Source organism: Lytechinus variegatus, chromosome 15, assembly GCF_018143015.1.
Source record: "Lytechinus variegatus isolate NC3 chromosome 15, Lvar_3.0, whole genome shotgun sequence".
Taxonomy (NCBI): domain Eukaryota; kingdom Metazoa; phylum Echinodermata; class Echinoidea; order Temnopleuroida; family Toxopneustidae; genus Lytechinus; species Lytechinus variegatus.
The window spans coordinates 12,751,587-12,775,797 of record NC_054754.1 but is presented as its reverse complement, the minus strand read 5'-3'; the positions used below and the strand labels follow the sequence as shown (position 1 = coordinate 12,775,797).

General features: G+C 36.3%; 1 protein-coding gene across 1 annotated transcript; it reads left to right on the top strand.

The window, feature by feature from the left end:
- Positions 1-1,702: 1,702 nt before the first annotated feature.
- LOC121428931 (low-density lipoprotein receptor-related protein 6-like) lies at positions 1,703-23,891 on the top strand. The gene is made up of 7 exons (XM_041625822.1): positions 1,703-1,779; positions 4,592-4,774; positions 6,102-6,203; positions 10,577-10,819; positions 11,486-11,654; positions 21,374-21,498; positions 23,367-23,891. The coding sequence occupies exons 1-7, from the start codon at positions 1,734-1,736 to the stop codon at positions 23,738-23,740; spliced, it is 1,242 nt and encodes a 413-aa protein (XP_041481756.1). The 5' UTR covers positions 1,703-1,733; the 3' UTR covers positions 23,741-23,891.
- The last annotated feature ends 320 nt before the right edge of the window (positions 23,892-24,211 follow it).

Sequence of the window (24,211 nt, the reverse complement as noted above, 5' to 3'; positions counted from 1 at the left end):
AACTCGATTTTGATTTAAGATCGTGCTCAAAATGTCTGCTTTTCAGAATGGAATATAAAAAAGTTCAGCTCGCGCTTCGCGCTCGCATCATGTACCCAAAACCCATGCTTTTCATGATTGTATAGGTGAATATAATGTCCCGTTTTCAATTCTAAACCTCAAAAGAACTTTGATTTTGCAATAATCTTTTGTTGGAAATATATCTTCCATTAAAGTGTCCTTTTTTCCAGATCAAAATTTTCAGCTCGCGCTCGCATCTATTGTTCTTCTAGATACCCATCTTAATCATTGGTACAAAAAATGCTTAGAATATCAAGCTTTCAGGTCAGAATATAAAGAAATTTCAGCTCGCTCTCTAGTGAGATACATGTATCGACCCTCCTCATGAGTTACTACAAACAAACCTAAACAGGTACATTTTTCCTGTTTTCATGACATACTTAAAAAATTTAGCTCGCGCTTCGCGCTCGCATTGTTGGTGAAGGTGAGATATGTGTCTCTTTCTCATGAGTTATATATATATATATATGTATTGTGATCGAGCGCCTTTGGAACGTTGATTCACACCCCCCCATCTGAAAAATGGATCGTAACACAAATTGAATTTTAAAAAAAATATACAAGTATAGTACACTACAACAATGAAGGAATTTCCAAGAACACCATGCATATCAACCACTCCCAAATGTCTTAACTTGTGATTTTAGTGGGGGTAATGTTGAAATATCCCCATTCACAAGAACAATTGTGTCAATCATCCCCCCCACTCCACCAAGAATACCGATCGACACCCATGAATACAAGTGAACCAAGACAAAGACATACGTTTTCTTACAAAATATGTTTTACCAATATGAAAACCAAAATGACGGAAAACGCTAAAATGTCGGTTAGCTCGCTCCGCTCGCTCGTAATAATTTATGAAATTCCATAAGTATCTAGTCTCCTGTTCAAGGCCGTATTATGAGTGTTACGAATAGAAGGACATGTAGCATCGACTAATACTTGATTTACTAACAAACTATTGACAAGAAATGTATGTTTTGACAGGAAAACGCGAAAATTTCGGCTCGCTCACTCCGCTCGCTCGTAATCATTTATGAAATTTCTTAAGTTTCTAGACTCTTGATCAAGGCCATATCATGAGACTTACGAGCAGAAGGACATGTATCATCAACCAATATGTAATCATTACCAACAAGCTATTGAGAAGAATTGTATGTTTTGACGGAAAACGCAAACATTTCGGCTCGCTCGCTCGTAATTATTCATGACATTTCTCAAGTTTCTAGTGTTCTGATCAAGGCCATATCATGAGTGCTACGATCCGAAGGACATGTAGCATCGACTATGATACCAACAAACTATTGACAAGAAGGTTATGTTTTCAACGCAAAAACGAGAACATTTCTGCTCGCTCGCGGGTCATGACCGCACTGTTACATACCCCATCCCCACTTAAATGTTATTGTCTTATTTGCAGCGCTGAAAAAAAAAATCATCACCCCCCCGCTCATCACTTTTTAGAGACTGGGTGGGAGATTTAAAAAAAAACAGCTCGAACCCCCCCCTTTCAAAAATCCTGCGTACGCACCTGATGCCAATATAGTTTTTATTCTTTACTCGAATTTTCGACGGACCTCCGTCTTCTTCAGGAGTATATACAATGTGTATATAATCATTCTTCATTTTGTTAATTTCAGTTGCTTCAACAGCTTTGTCGAGGTGAAGGCATGATTATACTTTCGTTATCTGGTGTCATGCTAGTGTTGTTATCAGGTAATTAGACGACATTATAAAATGATTTTTTCTTACCAATTGTCTTATAGTTACTATTATCATCTTATCTTCATTATTATCACGCATCATCGTCACCATCATCTTAAAGGTCAAGTCCACCTCAGAAAAATGTTGATTTGAATCAATAGAGAAAAATCAGACAAGCATAATGCTGAAAATTTCATCAAAATCGGACGTAAAATAAGAAAGTTATGACATTTCAAAGTTTCGCTTATTTTCTTCAAAATAGTTATATGAACGAGCCAGTTACATCCAAATGAGAGAGTCGATGATGTCACTCACTCACTATTTCTTTTGTTTTTTATTGTTTGAATCATACAATAATTTAATTTTTACGAATTTGACGATTAGGACCTCCTTGCCTGGAGCACAAAATGTTAAATTAATGGAATTCCACGTGTTGAGGGAAGAATGAAACTTCATTTCACATGACAATGATGAGAAAATAAAAATATTTCATATTTCATATAATAAAATACAAAAGAAAAAGTGAGTGAGATGTCATCAACTCTCTCATTTGGATGTGACTGGCTCGTTCATATAACTTGTTGAAAATAAGCGAAACTTTAAAATGCCATAACTTTTTTATTCTACATCCGATTTTGATGAAATTTTCAGTGTTATGCTTGTTGAATTTTTCTCTTTTTATTCAAATCAAGTTTTTGTTGGGGTGGACTTGTCTTTTAATTATCATCCTTTCTTCTTCATCGTCACCATTATTATCATCATTATCATAATTATTAATCATCATCTTAATCATCATCCCCATCATCATCATCATCATCAACAACAACACCATCATCATTATTCACCGTAATCAATATCATCATCACCATTATTATCATCATTATCATAATTCATCATCATCGTTGTCATCATCATCATTCATCATCATCATCAACACCATCATCACTATTCACCGTAATCAATATCATCATCACCATTATTATCATCATAATCATAATTCATCATCATCATTGTCATCATCATCATCATTATTATTAAACATCATCACCATAATCATCAACACCATCATCATTATTCACCGTAATCAATATCATCACCATCACCGTTATCATCATTATCATCATCAACTACTTTTTCCAATTAACGCCAAATCAATGTAATTTTTTTAATAACTGTCATATCAATTTCTGTTTTAAATTGTATGGATTATGGTGTGTAAAATAGTTGATTTTTAACAAAGAAAAAAAAACAACATTAAACAGTCACTCAACTGAAAAGTTATGTTTAAAATAGTCTTTTTGGAAAGTGTTCTCACTGATTTTCGGTTAGGTATCATCGGCCGTGTGCAAATATAAATTTTTAAGTTGAAATGATGTCAGTGATCGTGGACTTTTGAAATTCCACTTTCCTATATTAAAAAAATGTATTACAACTGTTGTTTTACTCAGCTGAAATAAGTTGACGTAGCGTAGATCACTTCAGTGAAATAGTTGCAAAGAAAACAAGCAAATTTTACATAATAAGTATATTCTATTAAACAGAGTAAATTAAACAGAGTAAAATTCGCCGAGCAAAATGCAGATAGTTTCATCAAATTTAGATAACAATAACGAAGGTTTGGGATTTTTTTTTTCAAAAAGTTTATCAATATTTTAAGAGAACAATTTTATGCACGTCGACATGAATATTCGTTAGGTCGGCTGATGATGTCACTTCGCCACGTGATTATTTTCATACACTGTTCAAAACAATTTAAACAACGTTGTTTACTATGTGAATTGCACAGTAAAGGTTTTAAATACGTGTTTGAATTCTGAAGCAACTAAGTTTATATTCAAGTATTTCTTCATAAATAATCCCAGCACAATAACAATAATTAGATTTATATCGCGCCAAATCCACTCTGTAGAGTGTTCAAGGCGCTTTTTATGAAGTTATAAAGGAAATTAAGAAGAATTTAAGAGAAATGTTTAAAGGTATTGTTTGAAAGTTTCAGAGGTCAAGCAATGTTTAATGTTTTCAGGGAGGCTATTCCATAACTTGGAGGATGAGTAAAGAAATGATCTTTCCCCCAGGTTTTGGAAACTTTGGGGGTAACGTAACGAGAGAACTGGAACGTGTGGAAAAGGAGGAACGTAAGGATCTTGAAGGGGTATAACTTTTGATCAGTGAAATAAGGTACTGGGGAGAAGGGCCATGGACACCGTGGAAAGTTAACAACAAAATCTTGAACATAATACGTTGTTTTACAGGCAGCCAATGTAAGATTTTAAACACTTGTTTAAGGTACTGTGCGATTCACATAGTAAACAGCGTTGTTTAAATCACATTTTAACAGTGTACATGTGCGTATGGTATAATTTGCATCAGTGAATAACTGCATGCAATAAAATACAAAGAGCAAGTGGGGGATATGGCATCGTTGGTATACCCATTGAATATTCATGAAGAAGTGCATAGAACTGTTTTACCAAAATAATGCAAATCTATAAAATATAATAACTTCTTTATTTCCTTTTCGTTCAAATTTTCAGTTTTGTTTTTTCTTCATCGGATCCTCTTCAAAATTTCAAATCATATTATTTTCAGCCTGGAGTATCCCTTAAAAAACTGCCAAAGTTACGAACACTTCATTTCTACGAATTACTTTTGTAATGATGTACATTGTGATGATAAAAAAATAGAATTATTTTAAGTTAGATTTCGCATTACCATTGTAATGTTATTTTCATGATTTTTTTATGAATAAATCAGTTTTATCAAACCCTGCTCATCTAATTTTCAATTTCTATTTTTTTTTTGGTTGATCTATTTTTCTGAAAAGGTGGCGTATGGGGTTCGGACATCGACAAAAAGATATGTAGTGTGTCATGCCAGACGATTACCGGCCCGGATGGATCCAAGATAAGCCTCCTTCCCAAACTCCTTCCCAAACCTTCGGGCCATCTACCTGTTAACATGGCTAATGTGAATGGTTTTGATAATCATATCGTCTGCAGGTTACCAGGTAAATCACCCCCTTCCCCTCCCTCAACCCTCTTCTCGCAAGTTCCAACGTAACCTATCGGTATCTATTTAGGCTCCATGAACATAATTGGGCAAAACAAATTTCGAGACGATTTCTTTTTCCAACAATGAAATATGGATTATGCAGAGGCGTCGATCCTGGGGGGGCAGGGTGGCGGGGGGGGAGGCGATCGCCCCACCAATGAAAATATTGGGGGGGGGCAAACATATCATTTTGCCCCCCCCAATAATTCCGGATATGCATTAAAAAAACAACAGTGTAATGTTCAGCAAGCGAGATGGAGATACACAACTCGTTCTTTATTTAAAATCTGCTCAAAATGTCCGCTTTTCAGATTGGAATATAAAAATTTTCAGCTCGCGCTTCGCGCTCGCATCATTTCTGTTGCAAAAACCCATACTTTTCATTATTAAATAGGTGAATGTAAATGTCCCGTTTTTAGTTCTAAGCCTCAAAAGAACTCCTGCTTCGATTTGCAATCATCTTTTCTTGGATATTTATCTTGTTCTTTATCAAAAACGTCCATTAAACTGTCATTTTTTCAGATCGAAATATCAAAATTTGGAGCTCGCGCTTCGCATCTATTCTTCTTTTAGATACAAATCTTAATCATTGGTACCAAAAAATGCTTAGAATATCAAGTTTTCAGGTCAGAATATAAAGAAATTTCAGCTCACTCTCGGCACTCGTGATATCTGTGTAGTGAGATATGTATCCTCCTCATGAGTTACTACAAACAGTCCTAAACAGGCACGCTTTTCCTGTCAGTATACTAAAAAAAAAATCAGCTCGCGCTTCGCGCTCGCATTTATTTGTTGGTGAGATACGTGTCTGTGTCTCATGAGTCATATATATATCTATCTCTCTCTATATATATAATATACATGTGTGTGTGTCTCTGTGTGTATGGGTTTGTGTGCGGGTGGGTGTGAGGAGGTGTGTGTGTGTGGGTAGGTGTTTTGTACGATCGAGCACCTTTGGAACGTTAACTGATTTTGCCCCCAATCTGAAAAATGGATCGACGCCCCTGGGATTATGTAATCCATGTTTGTCTGCTGCATCCACACCACGGGTGCTTTTTTGATTGAGTGCGCGCATTTTTTTTTATCATCAGATGATGGCGCATTTTCGAATCTCGATCTTTATTAAATGAATCACTTTTTTTTTCGTTGAGTTGATTTTATTGTCTGTTTCCTTGCTGAGAATGGGTGTTTTTTGTGAATGGTAACGACATACAGCCGGGCTTGGATTGAGGTATCACATGTTCACCAATTTCTCTCTCTCTTTACTATTATCATATTAACAGATTGCTACAGGAAACCCTGTATCAAAGGAAGATGTGACGAAACAGTTGACGGATATAGGTGTGTTTGCCAATACGGCTTCACAGGAAAAAACTGCGAAACTGGTAAATATATTTATATTTAAAAAAAGGAGATTCATATCAATTTATTGTTCCATGCATTGAAAACTCAGAAATGTGTCCTATAATGCAATAATAGAATAAAGTATATAAATAAGTACTAAATACGTATATATTGGAAAATACGAAAAATATTTATATATATATAAAAAGCACGTAAAGGCAAAATTGCCGGGGAAACTTTCACTCACCAATTCAAAATTCATTTCAATCAATCAATCATAAAAATACAGGTATATACAAATAAGATAAAAACATGGGATAGGGAGCCCCTGAAAATTTTCATTAAAAAAAAACTTGTGGGTTGGGCATAATCGTGATACGATGAAATACAAATAAATATAAGACATACATAAAGAGTAAACAACAGATAACGTTTAAATACAATAAAAAATGGGCTAATACAGGGGAAATATAGAAACAGGCAAACTAGAAGTAATAAGCATAAATTATAGTGACATACAGTGTGCTAGCTATTGGCAGGAGTTTTTATACTGAGAGAAAATTCCATTTTCAAAAGTTTTGAAAACTTATTTAGGGTTTTACTTTGTTTAATGGCATTATTTTAACCATTCCACAGCTTCATTCCTCTACAACATATAGAATTTTGGGTAATTTTATTTTTTTATGAAGATCTGCTGAATGACGCGTAAAGTATGAATGGTAAGAGGCATTTGTGTTGAAGAGATAATTAAAAATATTTGGCAAGAGATTTGAACGGTAATTGTACATAAATATATAAGCATACATAAGAGCTAAGTCAAAAGTTTTAAATATTTCACAATCAAGAAATAACTTGTTTGTGTGACTATTGAAATGTGCATTACAAACTGTTCTTATTAAAGGAAACCAAAACCCAAGAAGAGAAGCAATCTTATTGGAAAGAGTAAAATGAGAGGAACAATTTAAAAAAAAATATCATCAAAATCGGTAATGAAATAAGCAAGTTATGGACGATTAAAAAGTCTTGTTGTACTTACTATGTGGATCCTCAAATTGGCAAACGTGCTTCCAAATGGCTGATATTGTGGACAACTCTCCATTTGTTTTGTACACATATTTTCAGATTTTCCCCTTTATTTTACATATTTCACGTCCTCCTGACATTGACATATATGGTGTGGATTATATTTTCCCATGACATGTGTTGTGATCAGAAGGAGGCAAGATGCAATTCGAAAGATGATGAGGAAAATATGAAAATTTGTGTACAAAACAAATGGAGAGTTGTCCACAAAATCATCCATTTTGAAGCACGTTTGCCAATTTGAGGATGCCCATAGGAAATACAACAAGAGTTTTCAAACTCCCATAACTTGCTTATTTCATAAATGATTTTGATGAAACTTTTTTTAAATTGTTCCTCTCATTTTACTCTTTCCAATAAGATTACTTCTCTTCTTGGGTTTTGGTTTCCTTTAACCTATTTTGAATAAGAAATAATATATGTAAATGTGTTTTGAATCCATTCCCCCATAGCATACAGCAATGAGTGAGATGGGGGTAAAACCAAAGTATTATAAAGTGAAATTAATACATGTCTGGTTAATATAAACTTCAGTTTGCAGAGGACACCAGTACTTTTTGATAAACAAGTGCATAATTCAATATGAGGTTTCCAGGTTGAAAATTCATTTATCTTGATATACCTAAAAATTAATATTTGATACGTGGGAAATAATCTTGCCATCCATTGTAAATGGAGGAATGTCAGTACCATTTTTATTTAGTTTGTGTTTTGAATAGTACAAATTTATTTTTTCAAGGTTCAGTGACAGTTAATTGCATTGAAGCCAGACAACGACTTTATGAAGTTCAATATTCATTAGATATACACTGCGTATGGTGAATGCATCTCGAAATATGAAGAATACAAACATTTAAACCAATTTAATCCAAATGCATTCCTTGTTGACCGTTGACACGTGAAAGATTCCAGTCCTCTGAAGCTTTTAAAGAAATAACACATTATAAACCAGGGCTTCTCAAACTACGGTCCGCGGGCCGGATCCGGCCCGCAGAGCTTTTCAATCCGGCCCGCGAGACTCTGCTTAGATTCACAATATGAAACAAAGCTCAATATGATTACATTGTGTATCCATGAAACCGTAATAAAAGTAATGGCATGTCAAATAATTTTCACTTTTAAACAAAGTTTAGTGGAGTCTTTGGTGTCTGTTCGATCTACTTTCTTATTAGATGACCAGTTCTCACCACGTTTGGACCTACAGGTGCGAAAGTACAAATTCCACAATGAACATTTTTAAAAAAACGATCATACCGAAGCACCTTGTTTTTTTTTTACCAGTGAACATTTGCACCAGTGCTTTCATCTGGCAATATCACCTTTTGTGCCAAGGTTCAAGCAACTTGTTGCTTATAGTGTCACTTTTCCCATTGAAAGTGATTAAGAGACTGACACCCTTATTATAGTCTACAACAGACATGCTAATCTACTTTTACTACACAAAATATTGTTACTTCAGGACATTATCTGTCTCCCCAATTATACCAGGTATATGTATAGGTACAATCTAGATTCCTTTTAACAAAGTACTGCAATTTCATTATTATATTGACTCTCGCTGTATTTTCAAAACTTTTCTAATTTTGCCTGCGTTCTATATGAAACTGTTATAAATTTGTTGGATTGAATGCTCCCAAAATAAGGGCCAGATTGCACAAGAGAGCATCTAGGACCCCGAACGCAATGGTCTTTGCGCTTCGCGCACACTTTTTCTTTATTATCTTCACCCTAGCCCTTGCAGGTGTATTTTGAGTCTCATCTGGCCCTTCACAGAAAAAGTTTGAGAACCTCTGTTATAAACCAATCGAATGCTACAAAATATCAGCCATGATAAATTATTTCTCAGCATCTTCTCCGCGTGTTAGCTTTAGCATGTTTAGAAACTCTCGCCGGCCATTAGAAATAAATTTTATTATGCTTATTATAGACATTGTCTCTTATCAAAATTAAATACCTGACGGTATGGAAGCAAGGTTCTAATGAGGTCGTTTTATCTACGAAAACAATCATATCTTTCTTTTGTTTTTTAGATTGTGCATAGATTTTTTTTTCACTGGCAATATTTTTTAGAACATTTCTGTTTGAAAAAAAAGATAAAAAAAGCGAAAGTTATTACTGGAAATTTGTGAGATTCCATACACCTACACCGAAATGTTTTCTGTATACTTTCCACAATACAGTCATGTAAGATTACAGGTGTTAACTGTTTTTTTTTTAACAGTGTATTTTGAAGTACACAACAACAAAAAATAGGTTAACCGGTGTATATAGAAGATCACACCAGTTATTTTACACCGGTGTTAAATTGGTGGTGTTAGTTTTACACCTATAGGTGTTATTACAACACCTTTGGTTGTTACATTTACTCTATTTTGTGTTATGTTCAATCTTTAGGGTGTAATTTTAAAACCTCAGGGTGTGGTACTCTATTAAAACCAATTATGTAACAAAGCAGATGAATTAAAACGTAATTACAGTATTTAATATCAAAACTTAGATCCAATTAAAAGATGTATCTCATAAATATAAGATTGAGAGAGAGATATTAGCAAAGGGGAGGAGGGAGAGAGAGAAATGAAAATAATGGAAAGAGGGAGAGAGGGGGTATGCCCTCCAAAAAAGAGAAAATTGAGTGAGGTAGAGAGAAAACAGAAAGTGGTGAAGAAGAGGAGAGTGACATGGAGAACATAGAAGACAAAATACTGTCAATTATGATTGACACTACATAAAGATATGAATATCCTATATATCAGGTACAAAATGAATTTATATATATATAATTTGGGAATCAAAATGAATAAGATTTTTGAAGGTTTAGGTGAAAAGCATGAGTTTTTTTTTTAATAATATGACGCGGATAGTATATACGATCTGCTGTAGATAGTTAATATTCATGCAAAGAATGTACATCAGCGAATACGCAATTCTATCACGGAAATTTCCGTAAATTCAACCGATGATTTCAGTACACTGAACATAGTTGTACGATACAATAGCAGTGTTGCCAATCCACATTGCATCGAAACCTTAAAAAAATAAAACCAAAAATCTGACGTGGTTTGAACAAACGACCACACATTAACTAGTTTTGGGGCAATAACCTCCTCACCTTTTTCACAGATTATTGCAATTTGAATCATTTGGGATTTTTAATGCACTTTATGGGATTTTTTTTCCAGCTTAGAGCCGGCAACACTAGGCCCAGACTTTCCAGCATCTTTTAATATTAATTCGGGAAAATAAAACAACTGTGTAAACCCTGAAGGCGATAAGACCCCACTTAGCCACAAGACAAGGAATGTCCTGATTTTTTTTTTATATTTTCTTCCAGCAATGAAGGCTCGTATCTATGTGACAAGCTCAGGGACTCCGGGAAAAATATTTGTTGCAGATCCCCAAGATGGTTTGAATTTCACTTCCATTCCATTGGCTGGGGAACCAAGAGATGTTGCGTATGATTCCGTCGAGAAGAAGATATACTGGACTGATGATCAGGAACGTAAAGTCTACCGTGCAGATGAAGATGGTAGAAATAGAGAGGAGGTGCCCTTTCAACCTCTTTATAATAACCGCAGTAAGTAAAAAATATCACCTACCCCCCCCCCCACAAAAAAAGTAAATAGAATCAAATATATAGATAAATACATAAATTAACAAGTAGAAACATGAATAAGAAAATGAATAGATAAATGAATGAATGAATGAATGAATAAGTAAATAAATATATGAATAAATGAATTAATAAATATATGAATAAATAAATGAATCAATAGATGAATAAACAGATAAAGATGGGACCTTCTGCCTTCTTGTCAGGTGCTCGACGTATGAGAATGGAGTAGGGTAATAATAACATATTATGTTATGCAGGGCCCGCTGGAAGAACAGCTTACAGCTGAGAGTGGCTACCCTGGGTAAATAAAGAGTTATTATTATTAAAGAAAATTTTGTTCACATTTGGAATAGATTATATTGATAACAATTCTCAAATAAAATGGATGAAATAAACGATTCACAATCATTACATCTTTTGGGTTAAATGCGTTCTAACAAGTGTTTTTACAAGTGTAGGCGGCGTTATTACATTTTTTATTTTGCTCTTTTTTGTTCGTTGGTTGTTTACATTAAATGTTGGTGTACCAAAGGGACACTGCACCTTGCCTCTATCGCTTGTTACGCTACTTCTGTAAAGAGAACGATTTTTTAGCCCTTTCAATTTCTATCTGATTCCTCTTTGTAGAACCTTATTTCATCGCGATCTCAGAATCGTTGCGCATTCTGTACATTGCGTATAACAGGGTTATAACATCAGTGAACATTGGACAAGGATCTGATTCCCTACGGAAAGAGGTGGCGTTCACTTCGGATGGATACACCATTTCCAGTTTGATTGTTGATGACGAACAGGGGTAAGCGTTAAACCACTTGACGTTGTATTTGTGCGCGTGTGTGGGCATGGGTGGGAAGGGTGGATGGGGTCGAGCGAAGGTGGGCGTGACTGTGTGGAGGTGTTGAAGAAAAAGTAGATGCACTGCACTGTCAGACTGTACGCACGTATGTACTTGTATGTAGGGGAAGGTGGGGTTAGTTGTAACACTTTTTGCATTTTGCATGTTAGAAATGATATGACCAATGATATTGTATTGTGAATAAGTACATGCATTGCCTTTAAATTTGACTCTTGGAAAATATTTTTCACCTTTACATAACTTTCTACCCCCACAATGAAAGTAATTGTGACTATTGGAAACACGATGTCAAATGGTTCAACTTACCCCATCTGTCGGGTAAGTTGTGCCACCTTCTGGGGTAAGTTGAGCCACAAAACTATGTTCAAAATGTATGAAGGAAGAACCAGCATGTCAATATTTTATTTAAAGTCTTTTAAGTCTCACCTGCTAAATCTCTATAAATACTAACATCCTCTATAAAGGCAAATGTGAATTTGCTCCTTTCTGCCTGCATGTTTTTTTTTTAAATTATACATTTCCATAAGAAATACCATGGCTCAACATGCCCCATGTTGGCTGGCTCAAATGACCCCAGTCCGAACTTCATGCAATATTTTCACATCCACACATTTCTTATGCATCTATCATGCAAAAGACTATGACAAGAAAGAAGAATCCATACCTGGAACTAACAATATTGTTCTTATTTCTTTATTATATTTAAAGACGTATGTTGGTAAACAGCGCTGATCTTTTTCACAGACTTTTTGTTTACTTTTTTGGCCGAAATTTGTATTTTTTCCTCTCAAAACTACTTTTTGTTTCATAGATGTGGTTAATATGGGTTATCAATACATGACACCACCACAATATCTGACTCATTCATTATTGGCCCAGGGGTGGTTCCTCAACTTGCCCCTATGCTCAGGCTTAACCCTGTCACCCCCTGCTGATGTGTGAATATCATCATGGACCTATCTCGTAATAGGTCCATGATATCATAGAGGTGCTAATTTTATCCACACTGTAAAAACTGTGGTGTTAAAACTGAGGACCACACCCTGAGGTGTTAAAATAACACCCTAGAGATTGAACATAACACCAAAGAGTGTAAATGTAACAACCATAGGTGTTGTAATAGCACCTATAGGTGTAAAACAGCCATGGCGTAATTTCCTTCAGCAAGAAACTGATCCACAATGTGCTGCACTCAACCCAGGTGAGGTAAATGGGTACCGGTAGGAAGTAATTCCTTATAGTCCGGCAGCCCAGGAGGTTTATTCAACCGAAAGCCGGACAAGCAAATGACCCCATAGCTTGATGGCATGGACCTTGAAGTTTACAAAAATGCATTGCTGCCGGGTTCTATGCGTGGTCTTCCCTCCGAAATGACGTAATATATGACGTCACTACAAAATGGCCCTATTTCACCATTTTTCAGACATTCTACACATAGCATGAAGTCAAGGGAGAATATCTCAGCCAAATCATGCTTGTTTTGTATGAAACTTTCACAATATATTGTTCAAGTAGTGCACAAGAGATATGCAAAATTTCACGAACAGAAATTATTGTTTACATATGCAAATTACGTAATGAAATTTGCATATCATTAGTTTTGGAGATTTCTTGCATAAAAAATTGTCGAAAATCGATTCAGAAATTTATTTTCTTTTTTGGTGTACTTTATTTGATATTTTTTCTCTCAAGCATAGTATCATTGTCTTCATCTATATCTCTACTTTAAGAAAATATATAACAGTAATTGAAAAAGTCATTATAGACTGTGATTTCAGCCCCCTTTCCAATATGGTGCGCACATAGAAATCGTGCGTTTTTGGCCTATTTTCACCATATAGCTGAGGTGGGCGACCGATATGCCTACTTTATTAGTGCTTCTTGCATTTTGCATGATATTAAATCTTCCAAACAACATATTTTCATCTTCATTTTGAATCTGGTGATACATCAATGAATTCAGCACAGATTGATTGCCCATTAGGCAGTCTATAGGCTACGTTTTCAGCCTAGTTTTCAACAACGAACCTATACCATGTAAGACTGCATCGTTGTAGTCGAGTCGGATAAGAGGTTCCTGTGTACCATCAAAATATTTTTCACTCAGCGTTTTGGTATTTGTCTAAAGTGTCTCGTTAATGAATCTTGATGTTCCCTTCCCAAAATCGTGTCCAACGGGGTTCAAAATTGATATCTTTGGCGGCCCTCTTGGACTTTTTTTAAAATGAAAAGCAATTATTTTCATATTTTATTGCACAGAGTCTGACAATGGGACAATCTTTTAATCAATGCGCATTTCTCTATGACTGGGATAGTAGAAATCGATTTAATTCGTTTTCTGATGATATATTTTGAAATAAAATTTATCCCGAAATGGGCATGATTTTGGTCAAAAATTTGCATGAGCATTGATCTGTTCAATTATTAACATCAACAACTATTTCAAAATATCAGCATTCGACACGAAAGAGGATATAATATACCGACAATACTGTAACGCTTCATGACCAAGTTAAAGGGCAAATACCATTATCATGATTATTACCCATTTATTGGAAAATATGCCACTTTGGAGCCCATATTAAGGCAAAAAAACGTTTCTGATATGGAATAAAGCCACTTTCATTCTTTTTAAACTACATGGAGATAAGTGGGAGCTAGTGGGGTAGAGTTTCCTCTATCTGCTACTAGCATACTGAAGCATACCCCCTTCAGGGAGCGTCGAAATCACCCACCCTTTTTCATATTTTACCTATTTGTGGGAAAATATGCTTTTTCAAGCCCCCATTGAGGCAAAAAGTGTTGCTGCTATGTAGTACGGCCACTTTCATTGTTTTTAAACTATGTGGAGACAAGAGTAGAGTTTCCTCTATCTGCTACATATAAAGAAGTGCTGGTACAGTAAAGCCTACCACCTTTGGGAACTGCCAAAGTTACCCGCCCCTTTTACGTAATTTGCAAATTCATGGGAAAATGTGCTATTTTCGAGCCCCCATTGAGGCAAAAGGTGTTTCTGCTATGTAGTAAAACCACTCTTATTGCTTTTAAACTATATGGAGACAAAAGAGTAGAGTTTCCTCTATCTGCTACATATAAAGAGGTGTTGGCATATTGGAACATACCCCCTAAGGGGGTCACCAAAATCACCTACCCTATTTCATATTTTAATTATTTATGGGAAAATATGCTATTTTCGAGCCCCCATTGAGGCAAAAGGTGTTTCTGCTATGTAGTAAAACTACTCTTATTGCTTTTAAACTATATGGAGACAAAAGAGTAGAGTTTCTTCTATCTGCTACATATAAAGAGGTGTTGGCATATTGGAACATACCCCCTTAGGGGGTCACCAAAATCACCTACCCTATTTCATATTTTAATTATTTATGGGAAAATATGCTATTTTCGAGCCCCCATTGAGGCAAAAGGTGTTTCTGCTATGTAGTAAAACTACTCTTATTGCTTTTAAACTATATGGAGACAAAAGAGTAGAGTTTCCTCTATCTGCTACATATAAAGAGGTGTTGGCATATTGGAACATACCCCCCTTAGGGGTCACCAAAATCACCTACCCTATTTCATATTTTAACTATTTATGGGAAAATATGCTATTTTCGAGCCCCCATTAAGGCAAAAGGTGTTTCTGCTATGTGGTAAAACTACTCTTATTGCTTTTAAACTATATGGAGACGAAAGAGTAGACTTTCCTCTATCTGCTACATATAAAGAGGTGTTGGCATATTGGAACATACCCCCTTGGGGGTCGCCAAATTCACTTACCCTATTTTATATTTTAACTATTTATGGGAAAATATGCTATTTTCGAGCCCCCATTGAGGCAAAAGGTGTTTCTGCTATGTAGTAAAACTACTCTTATTGCTTTTAAACTATATGGAGACAAAAGAGTAGAGTTTCCTCTATCTGCTACATATAAAGAGGTGTTGGCATATTGGAACATACCCCCCTTAGGGGGTCACCAAAATCACCTACCCTATTTCATATTTTAATTATTTATGGGAAAATATGCTATTTTCGAGCCCCCATTGAGGCAAAAGGTGTTTCTGCTATGTAGTAAAACTACTCTTATTGCTTTTAAACTATATGGAGACGAAAGAGTAGACTTTCTTCTATCTGCTACATATAAAGAGGTGTTGGCATATTGGAACATACCCCCTTAGGGGGTCACCAAAATCACCTACCCTATTTCATATTTTAATTATTTATGGGAAAATATGCTATTTTCGAGCCCCCATTGAGGCAAAAGGTGTTTCTGCTATGTAGTAAAACTACTCTTATTGATTTTAAACTATATGGAGACGAAAGAGTAGAGTTTCTTCTATCTGCTACATATAAAGAGGTGTTGGCATATTGGAACATACCCCCCTTATGGGGTCGCCGAAATCACCTACCCTTTTTTCATACTTTACCTGTTTATGGGAAAATGTGCTATTTTCGAGCCCCCATTCAGGCCAAAAGCGTTTCTGCTATATGGTGAAGCCAGTTTCATTCTTTTGAAACTACATGGAATTAAAGGAGTAGACTTTCTTCAATCTGCTGCTAATAAGTGGTTGCACAGCAAAGTCTATCCCCTCCGGGGGTTCCGAAAGTCACCCACCCCTTTTCCATATTTTTTCCAATATGGGGAAAATCTGCCAATCTTGGAGCCTCTGAAGAAGGTAGCAGTCGATGTGCCAGCACTTTTTTTTACATATAGCTGATAGAAAAAAATGCCTCTTCTTTTATTTCCGAGTGGTTTCCAAAATCAAAGCTAGCTTTACTATATAGCAGAAATGCCCTTTTGTCTGAATGGGGGCTCAAACATTGCATTTTTTTTACAATAAAGAATGAAAATAGACATATGTAACTGATAAAGAAGATCCTACTTTGTCATCTTTATGTGGTTACAAAACAAAAACAAGGGCTTTACCGCAGGCAGAAACGCTGTTTGCCTAAAAATTACTAATTTTCCGAGAAACTGGCAAGATACGAAAAAAAGATTGGGTGACTTTGGCAGCCCCCTGAGGGGTACGCTTTGCTATGCCCCAATTTCTTTATATGTAGCTGATAGAGAAAAGTGATTTAAAGGAAAAAAAAATACATACTCAAAACAAAATTTTACCACATTGGGGGCTCCGAAAAGCACGATATCATAATAGTCAAGCTATGGATAATGGTATGGTACTGTATGTAACATTTTACTGGTTCTTGTGGGACTATGCTTTCAGGTGCCCGAGAGTAATTGCATGAAAAATGAAAATGCAGAGCAATGCCTCGAACTTCTATCTTTTTCAAGAGATTTAATTATCATAAAAATTGCTTTGTGTAGAAAATGCATTTTACCCTCATACACATGATACAAGTAATACATACCTTTCTATCGATCGCTAAGTACGTTATTTTCTGCATGTTAGGCACATCAACAAAGGCGATCGGATGCAAGATGAAACAGATAGATGTCAATGCACATGAACATTTTGGTTCAAAATTTTTGATGAATTCTTTTTTTTTATATATTAATCGGACTATTCAGAAAACAATTTCAACCGATTTCTATTATCCAAATCCTAGTGAAATGCGTATTGATTTAAAATTTCCCATTGTCAGACTTTGTGCAATAAAATATGAAAATAATTGATTTTCATTAAAAAAGACCAAGAGGGCCTCCAAAGATAACAATTTTGAACTCCGTTGGACACGATTTTGAGAAGGGAACATCAAGATTCATTAACTAGACACTTTAGGCAAATACCAAAACATTGAGTGAAAAATATTTTGATGGTACATAGAAACCCCCTTATCCGACTCGACTAGAACGATGCAGTCATACATGGTATTGGTTCGTTGTTGAAAACTAGGCTGAAAACGTAGCCTATAGACTTCCCAGTGGGCAATCAATTTTGGCTGAAATCATTGATTGATCACCAGAGACATAATGAAGAGGAAAACATGTTGTTTGGAAGATTTAATATCATGCAAAATGCAGGAAACATCAATGAAGTAGGCATATCGTTCGCACACCTCAGCCATATGGTGAAAATAGGCCAAAAACGCACGATTTCTACGTGCGCACCATATTGGAAAGGGGGCTGAAATCACAGTCTATAATGACTTTTTCAATTACTGTTATATATTTTCTTAAAGTAGAGATATAGATAAAGACAATGATATTATGCTTGAGAGGAAAAATATCAAATAAAGTACACTAAAAAAGAAAATATATTTCTGAATCGATTTTTGACAATTTTTTATGCGAGAAATCTCCAAAACTAATGACATGCAAATTTCATTACGTAATTTGCATATGTAAACAATAATTTCTGTTCGTGAAATTTTGCATATCTCTTGTGCACTACTTGAACAATATATTGTAAAAGTTTCATACAAAACAAGCATGATTTGGCTGAGATATTCTCCCTTGACTTCATGCTATGTGTAGAATTCTGGAAAATGGTAAAATAGGGCCATTTTGTAGTGACGTCATATATTACGTCATTTCGGAGGGAAGACCACGCATAGAACCCGGCAGCAATGCATTTTTGTAAACTTCAAGGTCTATGCCATCCAGCTATGGGGTCATTTGCTTGTCCGGCTTTCGGTTGAATAAACCTCCTGGGCTGCCGGACTATTAAGCGTTATGAACGCCCAGCTTAGCCGGGTAATATAGGAGCGCCTTGAGCACCTAACAAGGTGGATATGTGCGCAATATAAATACCCTATATTATTAAAACTAACACCAGCAATTTAACACCGGTGTAAAATAAGTGGTGTGGTCCTCTATGTACACCGGTTAACACCAGAGTTTTTGCTGTGCACCTCTATCATGTCTATGGTGTATATACGAGTAGTCTGTGCACGGAGTCTGTCTAAACCCTTCACTCGGAAGTGATCTGAATGCGCAACCTTCAATGTCTTATGTACAGAAGGCCCTCTTGCTTGATTTTTTTTTTATATTCCCAGCTATTTACGGGATCGGATTTAATGTTAACAATTACGAAATGTGCTTAATAAAATTTCGCGTTTGAACACTTTTAGGTCATTTCCCCCCCAGAATTTATTTGGTGAGATACGCATAATTTTTCCTAAATTCCTGAAAATACTCCTCAAAGAATTCCTTTTCAGTTAATATGTAAAAAAAAAACATGTCAGTCCGCGCCTCTCGCTTGCATTTGTTTTTTTTTTTTGAAAAAAAAATTTGTAGGCTATGCCTCGGAGATATTTTTTATGATCACAATAAAAATTTCCCGTTTTCACATCAATATAACAGAACAAACAGGCGCCTCTGTTAGTCTCTCTAGATTTTACGCGATTCAATATCGCAGTAGTGCTGACTTTGAAAACAACTATCGAATAATTATTCACAAAAAACCATTCATATAATAATAAAATCCCCAAAACAACCTTTGACCTTGATCATGTGCTCGCATTATTTAGAAATATATCATATTCATGAATTTCAACTCAGTATGCCTTACCACGATCAAAAGAGCCTATCTTTAGATGTTCGTAACTGAAAGGTACTGGCATAAATTGAAATACCCTACGCAAGATGTTTTTTTTTTTTTTTGGGGGGGGGAATTTATATGTATGTATTAAATGTTTTATCTTGAAGTGAATCGTGGCGAGATCTGATGGCAAGATGGAAGTATGCACATTCTTAAAGGGGATTATAATTTATACTGCTCTGTTACCACACGAATGCCTGATCTTAGTCCATGAATAAGACTTCTCCACGTTTATAAGTATTAGAAGTAATCATGGCACGGCAGTGATGTATCTAGACGGCGCCCGGCCTGTCAAAGTGTAATATAAACATGATTCATATTTTACAAACAAAAAATGAGAGCGCGAAGCGCGAGCTGAAAATTGTTGATATTCAGACATGAAAAGGAACATTTAAAAAGACCCTTTTATGAATTCATAAAGATGATAGGTATCTCATGAAGTAAATCGATCTAATGCCTATTACGAGGGCAGAGCGCGAGTCTATTTTTATATTAAAATCTTAAGACTGAACATCTTAAGCACTTTTTATCATTATTAACTTGATGCGTATTATTTAAGCAATTAATGCTCGCGAGCTAAAAAAAAATATTGGGATTTTGACCTGAAATCGGGACATTTTAAGGAGAAGTAGTCTCATGGTGCGTATAATTATTATCAGTGCAAGCACAAGGGGCGAGCTGAAATTTTGATATATATACTGTTTTGTCTGAAAGGGAAAAAGTTTAAGGATTATTTTAATTATTGTTTGCAAAAAAAATAATTAAATCAGCGCGTGAAGGAAAGCTTTGACAATTAAATCGAAAAATACATGTATGTAAAAACTTTTTGTAAGAATTAATGTAGTGTGCCGTGCGAAAATTCAAACCTGAAGAATTTATTCCCTTTCTCTTCATTTTTCCCTTTTTGGCACCCCTTTCCTTTTTGCCCCCCCCCCCCGAAAGTGAGGCCCGCGGCAAGTGCCCCCTAGCTCCCATCCCCACCCCCTCCTAGATGCACTCCACTGTGACATAGGCTAACTCCAAAGTGGTATAAATTCGTGGTCATAGTCATTATCACCTTGTGTCTGTTTGGGAATATAATTCACCCACCGTTTCAGTTGTTGACATTCATTTTCTCAATTTACTTGTAGACCTAAGCCCCCTCACACCTGACCGAATGTAGGCGGACGAAGGGTAACGAATGGGAAAAATGAAAGAAAAGCACGCGAATTCAACGAATTCAAATTAAATTTCCGTCAATTCATGCATTTTTCAGTAACTATTGTCAAATTTTATCAACGAACGTTAGGCGAAGGATAAATATAACACGCAAAGGATATCGATTTTTCGGTTCACCGCTTAGAGAAAATTGCAGCCGAAGGCGAACGAAGGGTTGGTATAACCCACGGAACAGTGAGCAATGGTGTGATATGGCGTGCGATTAGAGACGAAGACGAGGGAATAGATCAGGCAATCTTGTTGTGTCATCATGTAGCTTCGTTACGAGTTCTTTCGAGATTGGTCCACTTTGGCAAAAGCGCCGAGAGGGACTATGCGCGACAAAAAGAAACGAACGATTACCGCAGACTAAATAAGAGATGTGAATTCAAACAGATGACCAACAATCTTTCAATTCGTAGGGAAATTTTTAAACATGTTCAAAATTTCCGCGCGAATATGAATAATCGCAGCTGTTAGTTCAGAAGATGTACGAACCCAAACACGAAGGGTAAATACGATTCACTATCAGTTACCATTGAAAACGATTTTTTAAAAATGCCTTTCGCCAGCCATCGCAAGGCATATTTCAGGCAATTCGGTTAGGTGTGAGGGGCCTTAAGACAAGTATCTGCCTTTAATCTGTATATCATATGCTGTACCTTTTCCATTCCCCAGCTTCTTCTTTGAACTAGTCCTCGATTATACCAATCTTTATTTACATTTTAGAATGAAGACTCGTAGCTTCATAACGTGAGATCTATTTTTTCTGTGCGTTTTTACAGTATAATAATAATTTTGTCAAATTCTATGAATTTTCCTCTCATTTGTCTTTGTTTAATTTGGAACATTTACCTTATCCTGCTTATCTCACATGTGTATTTTTCAATAAAGGAGACAAAATTGCAAACATCTGTTAAGAATAAACAATCCATTTCTACGTACCCTGCACTTGTTTTCCAGGTACCTGTACTGGGCCAGAGTTTTTGAAATCTATCGTAAGCCTCTTGACAGCTCTGCGGGCACCATTGCAACAATTCTTAAAAGTCGAGATCTTAAATGGATGAAGTTATGCATCGATTTCAGCCGTACGTATTTGACTTCATGAAATTTGCTCTCTGAGATTCAAGTATTGGGGCCGGGGGGGGGGGCAATCAATTGTATTTCTGTACACATGCGTGACCAAATTATTTCCAAACAGCCCTTACACGAGGTTTTTTTTCTCTGTTTGCAGAATAATCCCCTCAACAAGTTTTTCGCGTGCTTCATTTACACATTTGTACATTAAACATTTGTCGCCAGAATATTACCCCTAAACAAGTTTGTCTTCTTACTAACAATAAGCTTAAACTATATTCATGGGTATTGCATGCCCCCTGTAAATAAGTGTCATCCAAATTTCATCAGGTAATAATTAAAAAAGTCCCGGGGGAAAAAGCTTGGGGGAAAACATACCCTAAACACGTTTGAAAAAAAAGCTTTGGAAAATAAAAAGCAATCCCAAAGTACGTTTGACCTCGCCATTGACCACTGACCAGTTTTTCAAAACCACTCTTTTTTGTTGAAAATCGGTGTTTTTGATATCCTTCACGAGTGCACGCGCGGCCCGCGTCCAAAACTGAAAAACACCCCTTTCAACGCGTTTTTTTTTGTCACGCATGTGTACAGCAATATATTTGACTGCCTCCATCCCCCCGGGTGAAAATGAAAATGCCCGTCTAATGACAAAAACTTCTGGGGAAGAGGGCTTTGTCGAAAGTTGGTGAACAGGAACAACAGTTTCGTCCCTGATTCTCGTTTGCCCAGAGTCAGGGACAAAACTGCTATTTTGATTCACACATTTTCTACAAACTTCTTGGTTGTCTTTGGCATTTGACGATACATTTTTCTCTGTTCCAGGGGGGGTTCTCACAAAGATGTAAGTATGACTTAGAGTCGCACTTAAATGTCTAGTTGCGCGCAGTGTAAAAGGCATGACAGCATTGGTCTGGGGTCTGTTGCAGAAAGAGTTGCGATTAAACGCAAGTCAAAAAATCAATCGCAAGTCCCAAATGCGCGCTGTTGATTGGTTGAAAATCAAGTTGCGCATGATTTTTAAAGTTACGATTGATTGCAACTCTTTCTGCAACGGGACCCAGATCACGCCAAGAGGACGCGCACTACTGCGTATATTGATCAATCAGATTGCGCGTTGCATATCATGTACGCGTCGACATTTAAGTGCGACCTAAGTCATACTTAAATCTTTGTGAAACACCCCCCTGGCCTCGATGCTTACGTCGACATGGTCGCTGTACGTATGTGGGATTTTACTGACTTCGGCTAATGTAATGGATAGCCATTAATCATATTCTTTGGGAGTCCTTCCACCAGGGAAGTTGGAGTTCCACTTCCCTGGTTCCACCAACTTGCTCGGTGGCCGGACTACCTATTAGCGAAAAGATACGACACTCAAATAACATGTGAATGATTGATTTGATTTTAGATTATCGAAATAGGTAAATTTAAAAAAGGAAAGCAACGTTCCCAATCCGACTAGATAAAAGAAATTCCATATCTTAACTTCATCAGTTCCTAATTTGACTAAAAAATTTCAATTGTTTAAAAATATTGATATTCTTTGCCCCTGTGTCCTGATAACTGATAACGTATTTCACGAATTTCGCCATGTTGACATAATTTATGTCGATTTAATTGGTGACATAATATTCCTCGACATGTTAATAACTTTTCATATATCGACTTGGCGAAATAACATCTCTTGTCTATGACGACTTTACGAGATAACGTATCGCCAAGTGGACATCTAAATGTATTGATCGACTTGATGAGATACAGGGCTAAGACGTATTCGCCAAGTCGATGGCACTTCATGGCTTTACTTTTATAGCTTTCATATTAAATGTAGGTCGTGGATTTGTTTTTATATATATATATATATATTTAATATTGACAGGAAATCCACGACGCCTATTCATCTTTGACGTCTCCACACAGATAGCTTTATTCAAAGATATCACCGACATCGGAGGCCAATGGCGTGCTAAGTCCTTGCATGGAGATACTGTATCTACATGGGACCTGACAGTTGATGACGGGAGTAGCCGCAATATTAATGAGACCGACAGTGTGACTAAGGAGATGTATCTCCTTGGTCTGACTGATATTGCCATCTTAAATGACACCCTCTATTGGACGAAAAGCGCCAACCCCCCTGCGATCGTCGTCATGCCGGCCAACATGGATCAGAGCAATCGGTCATTATCAATCAGAGAAACGAATGAAATTCAGAATCCCAATCAACTGTCCATTGTTTATGTGGAACCATGATCGATGCTGGATAAAGTTATTTTCCCAGGTAGTAAACATTAAACCATTTTCTGCTAGGACGAAACAAGACCTGGGTACGTTTCATTAAGATGTTCGTAAGTTAAGAGCCCGGAGGGGCCACTTACATTGACGAGTGGATACCATGCGCGACCACGGGGTCTTGAAAAGCACCCTAGACACGTATTTTCCATATTCTGAATATGCACCCCTTAGGAGTATTGGCGTGTGAAACCATACCCTTAACAAGTATTGGAAACAAATACTATTGGCAAATATTCCCAGAATTGAGCCCCTAAACAAGTACACCGATGCATTTTCCATATTCAAATACACCCCTTAACAAGTATTGGAAACAAAACGATACTCTTGGCAAGTATTCCTTAAATAAGTACAGCGATATTTTATTGTTATGTCACGGGTCCGTCGGTTTTTCCTTTACACGCCATTATTTTGGTCTAGTACGGCCCCACC